The following is a 21240-nucleotide window of genomic DNA, read 5'->3' as shown; positions in this document are numbered from 1 at the left end:
AACATTCGAAGACTGGACTTTTAAATTTACCTTTGGATCTTATGGCATCAAGTGTCGTAAAAAGTGGGCGTGTCCTGCCTTCTCCAGACTCGAATCCACACCGATGGAGTTCCCCAGACTCTGCTGCGCAGCCGACATCGGAAGACCTTGGAAGATCCCGGAAGAAAGGCGCAGCTGTATCATGTCGGGCGCATCTTCGAGCGCAGCCGCAATCTTCTCATCATTGGCACTGCTCGAAAGATCCGGACCAATGAGTGGTGGAGAATTATCTGTTTTTACTTTGGAGGCTATGGGCAATTTACATTTCAAAAGACTGTTCCTTTTGTTAGAAAGGTGACAAAATAAAGAAAGGGCAATTGGATTCCTCCTTCAACATTTTGAACCTTGTTCTGACTGAGTTCTGAAACTTCGAAAAGATCATGCAGTGACCTTACACTTTGGTGCTCCATCATACATTGGCTCAGATTTCATGGAAGCCAGAGATTTTTTGTTAATGAAGGAGAAAAGACCGTTGGCACTCTTACACACTTTCCAATGTCCAGCTGATCAGTGGTATCAGCACAAACCTCAGAAAAGTTCAACTTATTCTTTTCCTGTCCAGTAAATAACACTTAAGCTGAGGGAAACCAAAAGAAGGCAAGAGGGAAATTAGGAGCAATTAAATGATTTAAATAAAGCTGGATACAGAGAAGGTGATATATTTGCTTTATGCGTGGCATTTCCAGACATCTGCAACAAACATTTTCATAAAACTTTGTGTAAGGAATCAGTAAGTGACGTCGGTCAAGATTTCGCTTGAACATTCAGATCAGTGACATCATACACCTATTTTCTATGAGGTTGCTACCCTAATGCACATTGGAACCTCTTATAAAGATAAATTATTGCACCATTTCATGCCAATATGGAGAGCAACGAATTGTTATGGGTGGCAAATCATCTCTGGAAGCCACACATTCCTCTGGGTTTGTAACTCTTCCGAGTACAAACCCGTTTGCATCTGTTTCAGATGAAGTTTTATAGTTTGCCATTGTGAGATTTGAACTCTTGATTCATAGTTTGCCATTGTGAGATTTGAACTCTTGATCTTGGGGTTACAAACCCAGTACCATAACCACTTGGCTATTTAGGCCAAGCTTGAACTCTTGATCTCGGGGTTCCAAACCCAGTACCATAACCACTTGGCTATTTAGGCCAAGCTATAGAATGTTGTAACTCTTTCGAGTACAAACATGTTTCCAGCTGTTTCAGATGAAGTTAAATTGTTTCATAGTTCCTCTGGGTTTGTAACTCTTTTGAGTACAAACACACTTCTATCTGTTTCAGATGAAGTTACATTGTTTCATAGTTTTGCCATTGTGAGATTTGAACTCTTGATCTTGGGGTTACAAAGCCAGTACCATAACCACTTGGCTATTTAGGCCAAGTTATAGAATGTTGTAACTCTTTCAAGTACAAACATGTTTCCATCTGTTTCAGATGAAGTTACATTGTTTCATAGTTCCTCTGGGTTTGTAACTCTTTCGAGTACAAACCCGTTTCCATCTGTTTCAGATGAAGTTACATTGTTTCATAGTTTGCCATTGTGAGATTTGAACTCTCGATTTTGGGGTTACAAACCCAGTACCATAACCACTTGGCTATTTAGGCCAAGCAAACATATCTGTACTCTTTCGAGTACAAACCCGTTTCCATCTGTTTCAGATGAAGTTACATAGTTTTGCCATTGTGAGATTTGAACTCTTGATCTTGGGGTTACAAAGCCAGTACCATAACCACTTGGCTATTTAGGCCAAGTTATAGAATGTTGTAACTCTTTCGAGTACAAACATGTTTCCATCTGTTTCAGATGAAGTTACATTGTTTCATAGTTCCTCTGGGTTTGTAACTCTTTCGAGTACAAACCCATTTCCATCTGTTTCAGATGAAGTTACATTGTTTCATAGTTTGCCAATGTGAGATTTGAACTCTCGATTTTGGGGTTACAAAGCCAGTACCATAACCACTTGGCTATTTAGGCCAAGCAAACATATCTGTACTCTTTCGAGTACAAACCCGTTTCCATCTGTTTCAGATGAAGTTACATAGTTTTGCCATTGTGAGATTTGAACTCTTGATCTTGGGGTTACAAAGCCAGTACCATAACCACTTGGCTATTTAGGCCAAGTTATAGAATGTTGTAACTCTTTCGAGTACAAACATGTTTCCATCTGTTTCAGATGAAGTTACATTGTTTCATAGTTCCTCTGGGTTTGTAGAGGGAGCCAGTAATTGAGTGTCCTAATAGGGTTGCCAACTGTGGCTGGATATACTCCGGGAGATGTTATCACATGACCTCTGACCTTCAACTGCTCCTCCCCCAGACTCCTGCTATTGGTTGCCCAACATGTGTGTCATCATGGAGCATGGCCTTCCAAAGGCTTTTCAATGTGGCCCGGTTTTGACTTTTGAAAATCTGATCACCCTGGTACAGAGCAGTTGACGACAGCACACTCCAGTAACGCATTGGGCGCATTAAAATTTGAGCAACAGCACATAGGGAACCTCCATCAGCAATGTCCCTGCTACACCCTCAGGATTCAACAGGAGGACCATTGAACAAATACTAGGGTATTCTTGAAGCCAGATCCAGAAGCATTCAGGCAAATCTCTTGCAAAATCAAGTACGATTGATTGGGCACTGTGTCCAAATGAACAAAAAAGCATTTCCCGCCCCGGTCCTGTTTTTTTTTAACTCTCAAGTGAGGAGCGGCGGCAGAGGAGGAACGAAAAGGAAGAAAATCCTGCACTCCGGATCCCACTACCTCTGGGGGATGGCCTGCCCCATGTACCCTAAGATCTGCAGGTTGAGAATAGGCCCGTTCAGCCACATGAAAATCCATGACAGAAGCTCATAACCCTGTGCAGATGTCATCCTCGTGGGGATGATTCACAATGTTCAGTTCCATTCACAGCTTTTTAAAATAATGAAGCAGTCTTCTCCCCCATGTAATTAGAACTGGCAACATTCAGGCTTGAGTTGATAAGTGACAAGCAACATTCATGTCACACAAGTGCTAGTCATCCTCAAGTCAATGGACAGCCGACGATGATTTATATGGCTGGTCTAGATCAGTTTCATTGCCTAGCACTTGTGTGACATGAATGTTGCTTCTCACTTATCAACTCAAGCCTGAATGTTGCTAGTTCTAGTTGCATTGTGAAATCATCCCCACTTCAGAGCTGATGATGGAGGAAGGCCCATTAATGAAGCAGCTGAAGATGGCTCCTTGGAGTTGAGGATCTCCTGCAGTGAAAGTTGAAATGACTGGTCTTCGACAACCACAACCATCTTCCTTTGTGCCAAGTATGATTCCAGCCAGATCCCCCGATCCCCATTGATTTCAATTTTGCTAGGGCTTCTTGCTACCACCCTCTCAAATGCTGCCTTGATGTCAAAGGCAGTCACTCTCATCTCATTGCTTGAGTACAGCTTTTTTTGTCCATGTTTGGACGAAGGCTGTAATGAGGTCAGGAGGTGAGTGATGCTGGAAGAATCTAACTGAGCATCAATGAGTAGGTTATTACTGTGCAAGTGCTGCCTGATAGTACTGACAACAACACCTTCCATCGCTTTGCTGATAATTGAGAAGGTTGTCATTGACCAGGTTGGATTGTCCTGTTGTTAGTGGACAGGAGATGTTTGGGCAATTTTCTATTTTGTCAAGTAATAGGTTCCGTTTGTTTTAAATAGGTGCAAAGCTAGTTCATAAGACAAGTAATCTTTGAACAAACTCAAACTAATTTCACTGACTATATTTGGATCTATTTAGCTGGATTTGTACTCATCTGAAACATGTTCATAAGGTAATGGTAGAAAGCTCTTTATTGCTTTCAACGAAGGTTGCTATTTAATTTAATTTAAATGGCAATCACAGAACTAGAAGACTTAAATACAACACGAACAAGCCTAAAGCAAGACTCGGGATTAGGAAAATGATTTACTTTTTCTTACTCTGCAGAGAGTAAGGGCTATGTCAAAAACATACCAGAAAAAAATGGTTATTGATATACTGATTCAATCCTTTAACAAAAGAGCTGGATGAGGAGCTGATTAAAAGGAGATTGGAAGCCGAGGATAAGTACAGATACATATAACCAAATAATTGATAGATGTGTGCTCCTGGGACCAGCAGAATGTTATCTGTAAAATGCAATTGGTCAGAGTTGAATAATGTTCGATTGTTTTAATAGATTTTCAGTTGAATACTTTCTAGGATCAGGGAAAGATTTCACAGAACTTGTTTTTATCTTCCCAAGAGTTTATTCTTCCTCTGGTGTTTTATCTCCATCAGTAGGTTAATTACATGGGGCAGAGTTCATGATTGTGAAGCAAGTTCTACTTGGTCTATACGAGGAATTGGTGGGACAAAGAACTTTTTCTCATTTTTTATTATACAATATTTTCTGACTTTGACGTGATTTTACATTGTTGTTGCACCCGGGTATAAATATGTTCTCTGTAACTGCGAAGACTCCAGGCTGTATTTCCTAGCGGAGCCAGGGTCAGGACACTTGGTCAGAGATGGGAAGGAAGTTGCAGTGGGAGGGAGACGATCCAGTTGATGTGTCCATGTGGGTACCAAGAACATATATAGGATGAAGAAAGAAGTTCTACTTTGGGATTATTAGCAGTTGGGGGCTAAATTAAAAAGCAGAGCTACAAAGGTAATAAGGGCAGAAGAGAAAGCTGTAAATGAAATGGGGTTTGGGGGCGATGGTTTCATGTGAGGGGGGATGTGGTAAATTAAAGAGAAAGGACAAGGCAAGAGAACAGCGTGGTGACCAGAGTAATGATAACCAGAGTGTGACAGGGAGAGATAGATCATACAAAGTTAAGAGTGCGGTAGCAGATAAGGTCAGGGTGTGTAAGAATGGTAAAAATACAGAATTAAAGGCTCTGTATCTGAATGCCAACAGCACATGTAACAAAATGGATGAATTGTTAGCACAAATGGAAATAAATATGCCTGATCTGATAGCCAGCTGTATGATGACCAAGGCTGGGCCCTGAATATTCAAGGAAACAATGGTGGGGTGCCTCTGTTAATTAAGGATGATATTAGCACAACATTGAATGATGACCTTAGTTCAGACGATCACAATGTGCAATTAGTTTGAGCGGAGATAAGAAATGGCAAAGGTAAGAAGTCACTTGTGGGGGTAATTTATAGGCTCCCTAATAGTAACTACATTGTAGGACAGAATTTACAGGAAGAAATAATGGGGGCTCATAAGAAAGGTACTGCAATAATCATGGGTGATTTTAATCTTCATTTAGATTGGAAGAATGTAGCCTAGAAAGTAAGTTCATAGAGTTTATTCAGGACAATTTCTTAGAGCATAACATTCCAGTGCCAATCAGTGAGAAGCCTTTTTCAAAACTGCTAATGTACAATTGAAACAGGATTAATTAATGACCTCATAGTAAAGGAGCCTCGAGGCAACAATGATCATAACATGATAGAATTTCACATTCAGTTTGAGGTGACAAGTGTAAGTCTGAGATTAGTGTCTTAAACTTAAATAAGTCAATTACAAGGATATGACGACAGAGTTGGCTCAAGTGAACTGGGGAAATAGGTTAAAAGGTAGGATTGTAGAGGAGTAGTGGCAGACATTTATGGAGATATTTCATAATGCTCAGCAAAGATATATTCCATTAAGAAAGAAAGACACTATAGAAGGACAGCATCGGTGGCTAACTAAGGAAGTTTGAGGTAATATCAAATTGAAAGAAAAAGCACACAAGACTGTGGAGATTAGTGGTAGGGCAAAAGATTGGACAAATTTTGGAAACCAACAAAGCACGACTAAGAAAATAGTGAGGGAGAAATTAATGGGCACAATTTTACGACAGTGAGATTTTACATTCCCGCTGTCATCAATGGGATTTATAATGGCTCGATGCATTTTACAGCCCTGTCCCTGCCAAAACCGGGCCATAAAATTCTGCCCAATGTGTGAGACAAAGCTGGCTAGAACTAGAAAAACAGTTAGTAAGAGTTTCTAAAAAATATATAAAAATGTAAAGAGTAAATAAAGTGAACTTTAGTCCCTTAGAAGGTGAGTCTAGGAAATTAATAATGAGAAAACAAGGAAATGGTGATAGCATTGAACAAGTTTTTTGTGTCTGTCATCACTGTAGAAGACAGGTAAAGCATCCCAAGAATAATTGAAACTAAAGAGATAAAAGGGAGGGAAGAACTTAAAAGAATAACAATCACTGGGGAAACAGTATTGGGAAAACCATTAGAACCAATAGCTGATATGACCCCTGAATCTGCTGGCCTGCAACCAAGGATTGTAAAAAAAGGAGCTACAAAGGTAGGAACATAGGACCTTTTTATTATTCATTCATGTGATGTTGTTGTCGCGGGCTGGGCCAGCATTTATTGCCCATCCCTAGTTGCCCTTGAGGAGGTGACAATGAGCTGCCTTCTTGAACCCCTGCAGTCCATGTGGTGTAGGTACAACCACAGTGCTGTTAGGAAGGGAGTTCCAGGATTTTGACAGTGACAGTGAAGGGACAGCAATATATTTCCAAGTCAGGATGGTGTGTGGCTTTGAAGGGAACTTCCAGATAATGTTGTTCCCATCTACCTGCTGCCCTTGTCCTTCTAGTTAGTAGTGATCGTAGATTTGGAAGGTGCTGCCTAAGGAACTTTGATGAGTTCCTGCGTGCATCTTGTAGATGGCACACACACTGCTGTTACTGTGCATCGGTTGTGGAGGGAGTGAATGTTTGTGGATGGGGTGCCAATCAAGTGAGCTGCTTTGTCTTGGATGACGTCCAGCTTCTTGAGTGTTGTGGGAGCTCCACTCATCCAGGCAAGTGGAGAGTATTCCATCACACTCCTGACTTGTGCCATGTAGATGGCAGACAGGTTTTGGGGAGTCAGGAGGTGAGTTACTCATCGCACAATTCCCAGCCTCTGACCTGCTCTTGTAGCCATAGTATTTATATGGCTAATCCAGTTCAGTTCCGGGTCAATGGTAACCCCCAGGATGTTGATCATGGGGGATTCAGTGATGGTAATGCCATTGAATGTATAGGGGCAATGGTTAGACTCTCTCTTGCTGGAGATGGTTATTGCTTGACACTTGTGTACCTCAAATGTTTCTTGCCACTTGTCATTCCAAGCCTGGATATTGTCCAGGTCTATCACCCAATTGAGTAATACGGTTTATGAATTTCATTGCCAGTGTGAGGCTAGGCATATTGGCTGTATGTTCCAAAGACTGGTGGACCCTACCAAACAGCATGCCCCTTCTGCTGTTCACAAAGGGCAAGGTACAGACCTACCCATCAACCTGTACTTGCAAAACTCGAAACCCAGTGCCCCACATTAGATGTGATTGCACAATTAGACAACACTTGCTCAAAAAATCCTCAGTCTGCTAAGAATAACACTGACAACTGATTTAAGATTGTCAGTTGGGCTTGCAGTGTGGTGCATTTGCCTGCTTTGGAAGCTATGTATATTAATACGCAGGGCCCTGTTCTTTGCAGACAGAACTTGTACGCACTTTGCACCTGTTTCAGTTGAACAGAGTAAGTAACAGCCAGTCGCTGGCTCATTCCTCAGGGCAATGCCTTGACCAATCAGAGTCAAGCCGCCTGGTTTAAATTTCAAGCAATGTTTGGCAGTTAACATCAGTCACCATCAACTGGCGCATTCTCCATGGCAACATCTCTACCTATCAGAATCCACTTGCCAACCAATCAGCACTCTCTTTTTATACATTTGTTGTATCCCTTACATTGGTATTCTTGTGAATTGCCTTGATGAGTGCAAAATGAAAACCTTTGACAAAATGTCTCTTTTTCAGCAACACTCATTGATAAAGATTGTAAATAGCTGAGGCCTTAACACTGATCCCTGTGGCACTCCACTAGTTACAGTTCACCGACATGGAAAAGACCCATTTATACCTATTCTCTGCTTCCTGTTAGCTAACCAATCCTTTATCCATGTAACTATGTTGCCCCCTACGCCATGTAATCTTATCTGGTGTTCTTACATACATTCTTCCGGATTGCTCAAACACATTAATAATTGGAAGAAATAGAAGGAACTGAGGGATCTACTCATTGACACCATGGCCACGGTGACTGGGAAAAAAACATCAATGCTCCTCGTGCATGAATGTTTTAGAATGAAATTGGAACTATTTCCTAAGCTGATGACTTTTATCTGTGTATTATGTCTGTAAGGAATGGAGGTACCAGAATGATTGACAGACAGGAGTAACCTTTCATCATTACTGATGGGCTTCTGAAAACGGAAAGAAACAAATTATCAGGAGCAAGAGCTGCTTCTGTTCAGGAAATTCTTCAATAGATTTCAATTTTATACGTGCTGAGTTTCATATTCCCTTGCTATATATATATATATCTTAATGTTAGAATGGCACAGAAGGGTAGGACTTGCTTCTGCTTACAGATGATACTTCACAATATAGAACTGCTAAAGCAGAGGCAGCTTGAAAGGCTGATGTATATCAGTATTTGCTTCAACAAACACTTTAAATAGCAAATTGTTGAGCATTCCCTCTGAGTTCTATTGATTATGTTATTTGTTACTTGTATTCTCATGTACAAGGAATAAAGCCGCAAAGTCAGGTTGTGTTTAGGTAACCCTGATCAAGCAGACTCTGGGAGCAAGTTGGTGCATTAATGTGTCCAGAATTGAGGCTCAGGAAGTAATAATTATAATTATAGTTTGAGGTGGGAGACTGAAGCCAAATATTAAATGAAGCTTGGCTTTAAAATTGACTGCACCTTCTTCTGGTTCCTCCTTCCAGCTTCAGGATCCCGCCCTGAGTTAAAATGGCTCTTTGAATTTTACAGCTCCTGACTGTGGCTTTTTCTTTGTGAACTGACTTTTGCAATATGTAATCAGAGACAGTATTCATCTCCCACTACAGCCACACTCAACAGTGAACCATTTCTTTTATTTTTTTTCCCTGAAAGCCACATTTATAAATCTGGCTCACAGCTGCTGACAGCCTTGTTCCATGGAAGCACATTATCCAGTCGAGAAAGGGCAAACCTACAGGACCAGTAAATCAGGCACACATGCCCCACCATCCCCACTTCCAGGCCTAGGAAACCGGCCGCCCCACCCCCAAAAACATTGCAAAGCCCCCAGAGCCCCAAATCAAACAGCTCACCGCCAGCACTGATTTTAAACTTTCGAAAATGTGAATATCCTCATGTCCCTTTTAGACTTGATTATTGGCCCCATTGCCTCCCTGCTCCCATCAATTTTAAACACGGCAATATCTGATCCTACTCAAGCTTCTGCTCCCCAAATTACTCCTGGTACCAACTCTCTGTCCCCTAGTGAATCGAACTTAAAGTCCAGATCCTTCTTTCCAACTCAATTCACCAGATCACATTGCCCAATTTCTGCAACAGTCTTTAGTTTTTTTATCCCCTCTCATGGGTAAGTCCTGTCCCAGGGCAGACCCAACAGAGGTGGTGGCACAGTGGTAAACAGTCAAGAGGGAATTGCTGTGAGAGGCCTCAACATTGACTCCGGGCCCCAAGAAGTCTCATGGCAACAGGTTAAATGTGGGCAAGGAAACCTCCTGCTGATTACTGTCTACCAACCCCCTCCCTCAGCTGATGAATCAGTGGTCCTCCATGTTGAACACCAATTGGAAGAAGCACTGAGGGTGGCAAGGGTGCAGGATGTACTCTGGGTGGTGGACTTCAATGCTCATCATCAAGAGTGGCTCAGTAGCACCGCTACTGACCGAGCTGGCTGAGTCCTAAAGGACATAGCTACTAGACTGGGTCTGCGACAAGTGGTGAAATAACCAACAAAAGGAAAAAACATACTTGACCTTGTCATCACCAGTCTATCTTTTGCAGATGCATCTGTCCAGGAGTGACCACTGCACAGTCCTTATGGAGATGAAGTCTCATCTTCATATTGAACATAGCCTCCATCATGTTGTGTAGCACTACCACCATGCTAAATGGGATAGATTCCGAATAGATCTAGCAACTCAAAACTGGCATCCATGAGGCACTGTGGGCCATCAGCAGCAGCAGAATTATATTCAACCACAATCTGTATCCTCATTGTCCAACATAACCCCCACTCTATCATTACCATCAAGCCAGGGGATCAACTCTAGTTCAATGAAAAGTGCAGGAGAACATGCCAGGAGCAGCACCAGGCATACCTAAAAATGAGGTGTCAACCTGCTGAAGCTACAACACAGGACTACTTGCGTGCCAGACAGTGGAAGTCGCATGCGATAGACAGAAATAAGCAATCTCACAACTGACAGATCAGATCTAAGCTCTGCAGTCCTGCCACACCCAGTCATGAATGGTGGTGGACAATTAAATAGTTAAATAGAGGAGCAGTCTCCAAAAATATCCCCAACCTTAATGATGGACGAGTCCAGCACATCAGTGCAAAAGATAAGGCTGAAGCATTTGCTACCATTTTCAGGCAGAAGTGCTGATTAGATGGCCCATCTTGGCCTCCTCTGGAGGTCCCCAGCATCACAGATGCCAGTCTTCAGCCAATTCGATTCACGCCACGTGATGTCATGAAACAGCTGAAGGCACTGGATACTGCAAAGGCTATGGGCCCTGACCACATTCTGGCAAAAGTACTGAAGCCTTGTGCCCCAGAACTAGACATGCCCCTAGCCAAGCTGTTCCAGTACAGCTACAATAGTGGCATCTACCTGGCTATGTGGAAAATGTCAGATATATCCTGTCCACAAAAGCAGGACCAGTTAATGCCAGACAAGCAGAGATGGTGGTGTAGTGGTACTGTCACGGGGCTAGTACTCCAGATACCCAGTGTAATTCTTTGGGGACCCAGGGTTCAAATCCCACCATGACAGATGAAAAATCTGGAATTAAAAGTCTAATGATGACCATGATGCCATTGCTGCAAAAACTCAGCTGGTTTACTAATGTCCTTTAGAGAAGAAAATCTGCCACCCTTACTTGGTCTGGCCTACATGTGACTTCAGACCCATAATGATGCTGTTGCCTCTTAAATGCCCTCTGAATGGCTAGCAAGCCACTAAGTTCTCAAGGGCTATGAAGAATGGGCAATAAATGCTGGCCCAGCCAGCGATGCCCATAAAGGCAGCATTTGACGAGTGCGGTATGAAGGACCCCTAGCAAAATTGGAGTCATCGGGAACTGGGAGAAAATTTTCCACTGATTGGAGTCATACCTAGCACAACGGAAGATGGTTGTGGTTGTTGGATCTCAGTCCCAGGAGTTCCTCAGGGTAGTGTCCTCGGCCCAAGCATCTTCGGCTGCTTCACCAATGACCTTCCTTCCATCGTAAGGTCAGAAGTGGGATGGTGCAGAGTGTTCAGAACAACTCATGACTCCTCAGATACTGAAGCAGTCTGAATCTATTAGAATCGATATGGAGCCAGATCTGGACAATATTCAGCCACGGGCTGACAAGTGGCAAGTAACATTTGAGCCACACAAGTGCCTGGCAATGACCATTTCCAACAAGAGAGAATCTAACCATCACTCTTTGACATTCAGTGGCATTACCATCACTGAATCCCCCACTATCAACATCCTGGGGGCTTATCATTGACCAGAAACTGAACTGGACTAGCCACATAAATACTGTGGTGACAAAAACAGGTCAGCAGCTGGGAATTCTGCAGCGAGTAACTCACCTCCTGACTCCCCAAAGCCTGTTCACAACCCACAAGCCAGGAGTGTGATGGAATACTCTCCACTTGCCTGGATAAGTGGAGTTCCAACAACACTCAAGAAGCTGGACACCATCCAGGACAAAGCAGCCCGCTTGATTGGCACTCCCTCCACCTTAAATATTCAGTCCCTCCACCACCAATGCACAGTGACAGCAGTGTGTACTATTGACAAGAAGCACTGCAGCAACTTACCAAGACTCCCTCGACAGCACTTTCTAAGTCTGCAACCTCTCCCACCTAGAAGACCAAGGGCACAAGATGCATGGGAACACCACCACCTGGAAGTTCCACTCCAAGTCTCACACCATCCTGATTTGTAACTATATCGCTGTTCCTTCACTGTCGCTGGGTCAAAATCCTGGAACTCCCTTCCTAACAGCACTGCGGGTGTACCTACACCACATGGACTGCAGCGCTTCAAGAAGGCAGCTCACCACCACCTTCTCAAGGGCAATTAGGGATGGACAATAAATGCTGGCCTAGCCAGCGATGCCCACATCCTGTGAATCAATATTTTTAAAAAATGTGTTCCCTGTCTCTGATCTGTTGTGTATCCTTGCACCTTGTCTGAGTACAGCATTGATAGCAGAACCTTCTGTCACCATGGTTTTAGTTTCTACATTCCGTTCCGAAGCTCATTTGTCTCTTCACTTTTAAAATTCTACTGAAAATCCCTTTTTATTAAACTTTCAATTACCATTGCTTATCTGTACCTCCCTGGTTCGGTGTTTTCCTTGTCTCTAATTTAAGAAGCATTTTCTCTTTCCCTGCCCGTCAACATGGAGATCTCCCCTTCCTCTGTCTATCTGTATTTGGATGTTGCAATTAGAGTCTTAGCACTGGCCTAATCATGGTTTGCATATTTAAACTACCTCCCATGGAAAAAGGCAAGTATATACTGCCAATTTACAATCTACAGGAAAATTGCCTCTTTTGACATCAAAGAAACAGTCAACATGCCCCCAGTTCCAATTTTCAACTGCTGACACCCGTTTGTCAAATGAGAAACAGGTAAAAAATGTCAACAATGTGTCACATTTGCAGAAATTCTGTAGATATCAGTGGATGCCGCTCAGATCTTGTACTGGCATCTACACAAGCAACATTAGGAATCTGTTCTTACAGAAGACCAGAAATTAAGAGGGAAATTACTTGTATCGTCATTACTGTAAGTACACACATTGTCAACTGAGCCAACAGAACCTGATCATCGCTATCCCTAAAGTTTTGAAGACCTGTTTGTCAATAAGCCTTGTTTTTCTACCCCTTATATACAATTTAGACATTAAGATGCTGAAAATAATGTTTGAGAGTCCCAGGATGAATGATGTTACTGAAAGTAGATACCTGCATGGGGATTCTGCAAGAGGTGAGCAATTACAGTTCAAAATGGCTCATTCAGCCCAACAGTCCACCAGCAGCACTACCCTTCCATTAACACATTCTAGAGACATTATCATAACGCTTACAATCCCAGGCAGATGAAGAGTATAATAACATCATAAAAATCACAACTGTGTTATGTGTGCTGTTAATAATCAGATAGCGCTTCTATGGGAACCAGTTCCTTCGCTATTATAAAGGTGAGCAAAGCCATTAAACTTCAAATAAATTGCACAGCTGAGTTGATTTTGATATACAAAACCATCTTTGAAAGAAATTCAAATGATTCAGTCAGCAACTCCAATAGTTGAAGTTCGCATGGAGTCACCGAGGAACTATATAACCTGTGGGATTTGTCCACTCCACTCTTCCCTGATACTGAGTGATTTTGTATAGAATGTGTGTAAGTACAAGATCACAAAAAAGATAAGGTCATCTCATTCTATTTCAACCATACCGATAAAAAGATCCGCTCCCTGATATCTAACTGAATGAGTCCAAGTTTTGTTTTGCCTCCTTGATCCTACCTGGAAGGCTATTACAAATGCTAATTACTATTTTTTGTGAAAAAAAAATTCCTGACTTCCCTTTCACCTGTTTTAACCTGTGCCCCTCGTTCTGGTTTCTTTGTGCGTTTGGGGTTCTCCTTAGCTGCGTCATTAATAACTCATAGTTTTCTATATGGTCTTTTTCTTCCTTTCAAAAGCTAGATATTTAGGTTTCTTCCATCTTTCCTCATAACTTAATCTTCAATATCAGGAAACAGCCTTGTGGCTCTTCTTTGAATTCAATGCTCTAAGCGTGGCTTAGATTGTCTGCTGCACTTCTTTCGATGGCTGAACAGGCCAATTCTGAAAAAGTAAAGTCTGCCACACATGAAGTTGTCCCTTGCCAGTGGCACGGGACGATCTCTGCTGATGCCGTGTTTGCAGGGCTGGCATCTGCATTGGAGCTTCTGAAACCACATGTCGCCATGGTGGCAAACGCCTGCCCACAGCTGGAGTTGCCATTTGTATCTATTGTCAACTAGAATTTCCCACATGTCATGATTAATGTTGAGTGCTTTCATGTCTCTTTTCACAGCATCCTTGGATCAGAGCTTTGGGCTGGTCTCTTGGCACAGGCTGCCTCCCCGTGTCACATGTCCTTGGGGATGTGGCCATCTTCTCTCCTGTACACATGCCCGAGCCAGCGAAGCCTCATTTGCGTGATTAGCACTGGCATGCTTAGCATGTGTTCCCTAGAAAGGACTGCTTCAGTGGTGACTTTGTCTTTCCATATGATGCTAAGGTTGTATCGTAGACACTGGTGATTGAAGTTATTGAGCCTTTGTTGTTGGTCGGTGTAGGTTGTCCAGACTTGGCTGCCATACAGCAATGTGCTGAGGACACAAGTCTTATAGATAAGCATCATGGACCTGCAGGTCAGTTTGTTGTTTCACCACGCCCGCTTTGTTAGTCGACCAAAATTGGTGGCTGCCTTTCAAATGCATGTGCTGAGCTCTTTATCAAGAGACAGGTTGTCAGTCACCATAGAGTCAATTATAGAATGTGCTGACTGCTTCCAGTGGTGCATTATTGAGTCTGATCACAGTCGGCGACACAACACCCTGTCCCATAACTATAGCTTTCTTGACACTGATGATAAGGGAGAATGTGACGCGAGCACTGGAAAGATGATCCATGAGACTGACTTAGGGATATAATTAAACATCCTGTTCCCTTTGTCTATTACATGTTCTGTCCCAACCTATTATTCACAAAAAGTATTAATTGGTAAAAGTTGCACTTGAGATAGAATCAAAATCAGCTTTGTTATCAGAAATTGTTGATGTAAAATGTTTAGGAAGGTGTATTTGTGAAAGATTAGATGTTAAAAGGTGTCTTTAGGCAGAGTTATGCAAAAAAATGAAATATCAATCATATTGTGCGCTAACATTGTGAATAGGATATTTTAATCATATTGTGAATCATTTACAGTTCTGGCCTCAATTCGATTATTTATTTTGATATTTATATGTTGAAACAGGAACCGCTGATGAAGCAAATTATCTCAAATTGGTCAAATGTTTTTACTTTATTTCAGCATTAACCAAATTAAAAGTAGGTTTGATTCTGACTTGTTTTAAGAATTATGCATTTTTTTCATATGTAATAGATTAATACATGCAGTACTATTTTTTACGGAGACCTGTTTCATAATCGAAGAATTCAGAAAAGGTGTATGATATTTACCAGCCCATGACATGTATCTAAATAGATAACTTGTAATTTTGTTACAAACTTCTGTAGAGAAGTGGCCTTCCACAAAATGAGCTGTTATTATTCTGTGGACATTGAAGCACTGATTTTCTTTCCAATATCTTGCAGGAATCATCAGAACAGCCTTACCCAACATGGACAGGGAAGCAAGAGAACAGTATTCTGTCGTCATTCAAGCCAAAGATATGGCTGGACAGATAGGAGGGCTGTCGGGCTCGACAACAATTAATATAACTCTAACTGATGCCAATGACAATCCTCCCAGATTCCCACAAAGTATGTACCAGAGTTTAAACAATATGCTGCATAGTGTAACATTACAATGTGCCTCACCAGGGGTTTGTGCCATATTACAAAGTCCATTGTAAATCATACAGACAATTGCTTTTTTTCTGCCGTCTCTGATTTCTTGCTACATATGGTCTTAATGGGCAAAGACATTAGCACTTGGGTCTCTTTATGTGAGAGCTAATTTAAAGATGAACATCTACTCCCTGACAAAAGCAATGGAAAAAGCTCCGGTTTCTCACTGACACATCTATTTGACCGACAGTCTATTTGGCTAAATTGTTGTTGCTTATGGAAGGCTTACACCAGACAATGAGGCTGGAATAGGTCACCCTCCAAATAACAACTCAGTGTTGTCTGAATATGAGGGCAGGCAGAAGAATTAAGAGCTGAAGTTTTGATTAAAGTGGAATATGATCAAGACAATCAGATCCTGTTGTGTGCAACAATATTCTTCCCTTTAGAGTTTTCCCATCGAGATCCATCAACAACTTGAACTTTAATGTGGAACAAGTATCCCAAGGTGCTTCGCAGGAGCATTAACAAAAATAATCAGCAGGTCTTATACGCATTTAACCTCACATATTTAAAACAGTATGGGCTAGAGATAGGATAACAACCCTGTAGTATTTGTCTTTGATCCACGCCTCTTCTCAATGCAACTCACGGCTAGTAGTGTAAGATTAAAGAATTTACCATTAAATTTTGGCAAGAAAAAATGTGATTGTAATTTCTACCTTAATAACAAAACATCTAGCTGCACAATATACTCATACTCACTTGTACTCCCATTCTCCCTCGACCATCTAACAGCATCTAGACCCTAATTCTTTCAGTCCTTCTGTGATCTAACCTTAATACCTAATACATCAAATTCCACCTTGAGTTCCGCTATCCTCTTTTAGCCTGTGTGAATCATCTACAGTTATGCCCTGGATTAAGGCTGGCACTCTCCATCACAGGCCCTTCATTCTTCACTGACAATATTGATACTTCTCCATATTCCCTGGGCTGAATTTTACTCTGGAGGTGGCGCCGCTGCTGTAAATTTCAGCGGCGAGCTCACCCCCACTTGGTGGACTCACTACGCAGCTATTTATCAGCTGTCAGGTTGTTAAATGGCAGGAGCCGGGGATTTCGCCCCCATCAGTGAGAAAGTCCCGCCTCTGAAAGCCGTTGGCTAATCAGATGACCGGCAACTCTCTCGTCCTAGCGGTGCCACAGGGAGCTGTGGTCACTGCTGGTACTGCAGCAGTCCCAGAGGGAAGCATGCTGCCAATGAGCTCAGACTGAGAGTTAATTACAAAGTCTCACTGGGGCCAGGCAGGCAGGGCCCAGAGTGAATGGAGTGAGGCGGGCGGGGGGGTGGTGGTGGGGTAGGGGGGTGGGGGGGGTGGGTGGGGGGGGGTGGGGGGGGGCTGGTGTGGACAGGACAGAAATTAGAAGAAATGCGGGGAGAGGGTGACTAGCTTGGGTGGGGGTCTCCGCTGGCCACAGGGGGCCCAAAAAGAGACACCCCCACCCATTGCCTGGTCACCGGTCTGCTCAGTGAAACGTGGATGGCTGCATGCTTAGCGCCTCCCTCCTCTGCTGTGGGTAAAATTGTAGCAGTGACAGGAGAATGCCATTAATTATGTGGTTATTTAAAGGCCTCAATTTGGCCAAAGGCAGGCAGAGTTCCCGATCCCTCCCCTGCTGCTGGTAAAATTGCAGCACGGGGTGGTACATGTGGGTAGGCACCAAGAACAGTTTCCTGCCATGGCGGTGAATTATAACACACCCCCAACCCCACCCCCACCCCCACCCCCACCCCAACCCCCTCCAACCTGACCCCTCCAACCCCCTCCAACCTGACCCCTCCAACCCCCTCCAACCTGACCCCTCCAACCCCCTCTACCCTGACCCCTCCAACCCCCTCCACCCTGACCCCTCCAACCCCCTCTACCCTGACCCCTCCAACCGCCTCCACCCTGACCCCTCCAACCCCCTCTACCCTGACCCCTCCAACCCCCTCCACCCTGACACCTCCAACCCCCTCCACCCTGACCCCTCCAACCCCCTCCACCCTGACCCCTCCAACTCCCTCTACCCTGACCCCTCCAACCCCCTCTACCCTGACCCCTCCAACCCCCTCCAACCTGACCCCTCCAACTCCCTCTACCCTGACCCATCCAACCCCCTCCACCCTGACCCCTCCAACCCCCTCCACCCTGACCCCTCCAACTCCCTCTACCCTGACCCCTCCAACCCCCTCCACCCTGACCCCTCCAACCCCTTCCACCCTGACCCCTCCAACCCCCTCCACCACGACCCCCTCACTTGCCATCCCACCCACAGGGGCTGTAAAATTCAGCTCCCTGTTCAATTTTGGACTACAGGTGGTGAAAACCAACCACCCTTTCTCTCCACAGATGCTGTCAGACCTGCTGAGTTTTTCGAGCATTTCTTGTTTTTGCTTCACAATTCATTTGCATCTTATTCATACAAACTTCATGAGTTTCACTTGCTCTCTGCACTCACTGTTTTGAGCTAAACTCCCATATTGTAGCTTTGCTGTTTCCTTGTTAACCTCTCTTTGCTCTTTGACCACACTTGTTTCACTTACAGAGTCCATTTACTCATAGATTGTTATTTTTTTTGCAAAGCTTCTGTGTTGTGACCCTCTTTTAAAATGTTTCTTCTCCCTGGACAGGAAAGTAATGGTATACTTTTCACCAAGTAGGGGATCAGTGATTTCTTGACTGCCACTTGACTCTTATGACATCCCTATCAAACCACAAGCTCTGTTGATATAGATCTCTGAACCTATGTGCCTGATTGACACTGCAGACTTCTTCTGAGAACCTCAATCCAATATATAAAAAAAACTCATGTCTCTGTCTGTACTCTCCATTATAAATTTTTTTCATAAAATGCATTGTTATATTTATTGGACTGAATAATGCTTCCGTCTATGATGCAAGAAGAAGCCTCTGAAAAATGATACAAAACTGTAACCTTTCAAAGTTGACGGCCAGCTTTAGGGTCAGAGGATAAATCAGTTCAAATAAAAGCAAAATACGGCTGATGCTGGAGATCTGAAATAAGAACAGAAAATGCTGGAAATACTCAGTAGGTCTATCTGTACCGCAGCCACATTAGGGTAGAGGTTGATGTGGTGGTAATATCAGTGCATTAGGAATTCAATGACCTAGACTTACTGCTGCAGAGTCATAGGTTCAATTCATGCTGCACCAGTAGCTGGTGGAATTTAAATTCAATTAATAAATTGGAAATATAAATAGTCATAGTAATGGTGACCAGGAAACTATCATTGTTTTAAAAACCCATCTGGTTCACTAATATCCTTTAGGGCAGGAAATCTGCTCCCCTTACCTGGTCTGGCCAACATGTGACCCCAGACCCACAGCAATGCGGTTGACTCTAAACTGCCCTCTGAAATGGCTGAGCAAACCACTCAGTTCAAGGGCAATTAGGGATGCCTGTCAGTGACACCCACATCCCATGAAAAGAATAAAGGGAAATAAAAGGTCATGGAGCATCTGTGGAGCGAGAAAAACAGAGTTAACATTTCAGGTCTATTACCTTTTATCGCATACAATGTATGTCATCATATCATATCAATATCATATCACAATCAAATTCGGATTTGCTTTCTGAACCATTGTGCACTCTGCCTACACTTTCTGCAATCTTTGCTTTGAAATACTGTGAAGGTTTAACATTTCCCATTCCTCACTGTATGCTGGAGAAAGTCTAGCAATCCCATAACCACCTTCAGAATCATAAAACCATAGAATGGTTAGAGTACAGAAGGAGGCCATTTGGCCCATTGGAACCATGTTGGCTGTCTGTAAGAACTACTCAGGATGTCTCACTCTCTGGCCTTTTCCTGGTAGCCCTTCAAATTTTTATCTTTGGATAATTAGTTAATTCAGATAAAAGCATAAGAAATAGGAGCAGGAGGAGACTACACTGCCCACTGAGCCTGCTCTGCCTTCAATACAATTATGGCTAATCTTGGACTTCAATTCCACTTTTCCACTCCCCATCAGATCCCTTGATTCCCCGAGAAATCAAAATTCTGTCTATCGCAGCCTTAAATATATTCAGTGATGGAGCAGCCCCACAATCCTCTAGGGTAGAGAATTCCAAAGATTCACAGCTCTTTGAGTGAAGAAATTTCTCTTCATCTCAGTTCTACATGAATGTCCCCTTATCCTGAGACTGTGTTCCCTGTGTTAGAGATTACCCAGCCAGAGGAAACAACCTCTCAGTGTCTACCCTGTCAAGTCTCTTCAGATTCTTGAATATTTCAATGAGATCATCCCTTATTCTAGACTTTGGAGAATATAGATCCAATTTACTCAGCCTCTCATTGTAGGACAACCCTCTCAGCCCAGGGACAAATCTAGCAAACCTTCACTGTACTACCTCTGATGCAATTATATCCTTCCTTGAATATAGAGACCAAAATTGTGCACAGTATTCTAGGTGCTGTCTCACCAAAGGCCCGTACAATCCTTGTACTCCAATCCACTTTCAATAAAGGTCAACATATTTGCTCTCTTAATTGCTTGCTGCATCTGCGTGCTAACTTTTTTTATTCTTGTATGGACACTCCTAAGTTTCTTTGAACATCAACATTCACAAGTTTCATGCCTTTTAAAAAGTATTCTGCTTTTCTATTCTTATGACCAAAGTCAACAACGTCACACTTCCCCACATTATACTCCATCTGCCATCTTGTTAACCTGTCTATATCTCTTTACAGCCTCCTGTGTCCTCCTCACAGCTTACATTCTCACCTTGGTCTATTTCATCAGCAACCTTAAGATACATTACTTTCTGTCTCTTTGTCTAAATAATTAATATAATTGCAGTACTCCATTGCCCCATTCATACCCAGTCACTGCTTCCTGTCCATTAACCAATCCTCTATGCATGCTAATATATCACCCCCAGCTCCATGAGCCCTTACCACTTGTGTGGCATCCTATTGAATGTCTTTTGAAAATCCAAGTATACTTCATCTACTGGTTCCCCTTTATCCATCCTACTAGTTACATCCTCAAAAACTCTAAAAAATTTGTCGAACAGAATTTCCCTTTTGTAAAACCCTGTTGACTTGTTTCAAATATATGATGCTTTTCTAAGTGTATTTTTAATATTTCCCTAATAACTGGCCAGTAATCCTTCTTTTCTCTTTCCCAATTTTCTTGAATAGCAGTGCTACATTTGCTAACTTCCAATCTGCTGTGATCATGCCAGAATTTAGGGGATTTTGGAAAATTATAGCCAGTGTATCCATTATCTCTGCAGCTAATGTTTTTTTTCAGACCCCAGGGTGTAGGCTCTGGTGATTTATTGTATTTTAGTCCCTCAAGATTCTGTAGTACTTTTCCTCTGCTGATATTAATTACATTAATTTTCTCATTCTCATTAGCCCCTAGGTTACCCTTTATTTCTGATATGTAACTTGCACCTTCTACTATGAAGGCAGACATAAGTTGTCTGTTCAATGCCTGTGCCATTTCCTCAT

At 42.8% G+C, this 21240-nt stretch overlaps 1 protein-coding gene across 3 annotated transcripts in view; it reads left to right on the top strand.

Moving 5' to 3' along the window:
* The window catches only part of LOC121276107 (cadherin-18-like), a 361197-nt gene that overhangs the window by 292654 nt on the left and 47303 nt on the right, over positions 1-21240 (top strand). For all 3 annotated transcript variants that reach the window (XM_041184065.1, XM_041184066.1, XM_041184064.1), the window contains exon 5: positions 15519-15686. In XM_041184065.1, coding sequence (XP_041039999.1) covers positions 15519-15686 — 168 coding nt within the window. The remainder of the gene's footprint in view (positions 1-15518; positions 15687-21240) is intronic.

Source organism: Carcharodon carcharias, chromosome 3, assembly GCF_017639515.1.
Source record: "Carcharodon carcharias isolate sCarCar2 chromosome 3, sCarCar2.pri, whole genome shotgun sequence".
NCBI lineage: Eukaryota > Metazoa > Chordata > Chondrichthyes > Lamniformes > Lamnidae > Carcharodon > Carcharodon carcharias.
Note: the sequence above shows the minus strand (reverse complement) of the source record. Positions and strands in the feature narration are given on the sequence as shown.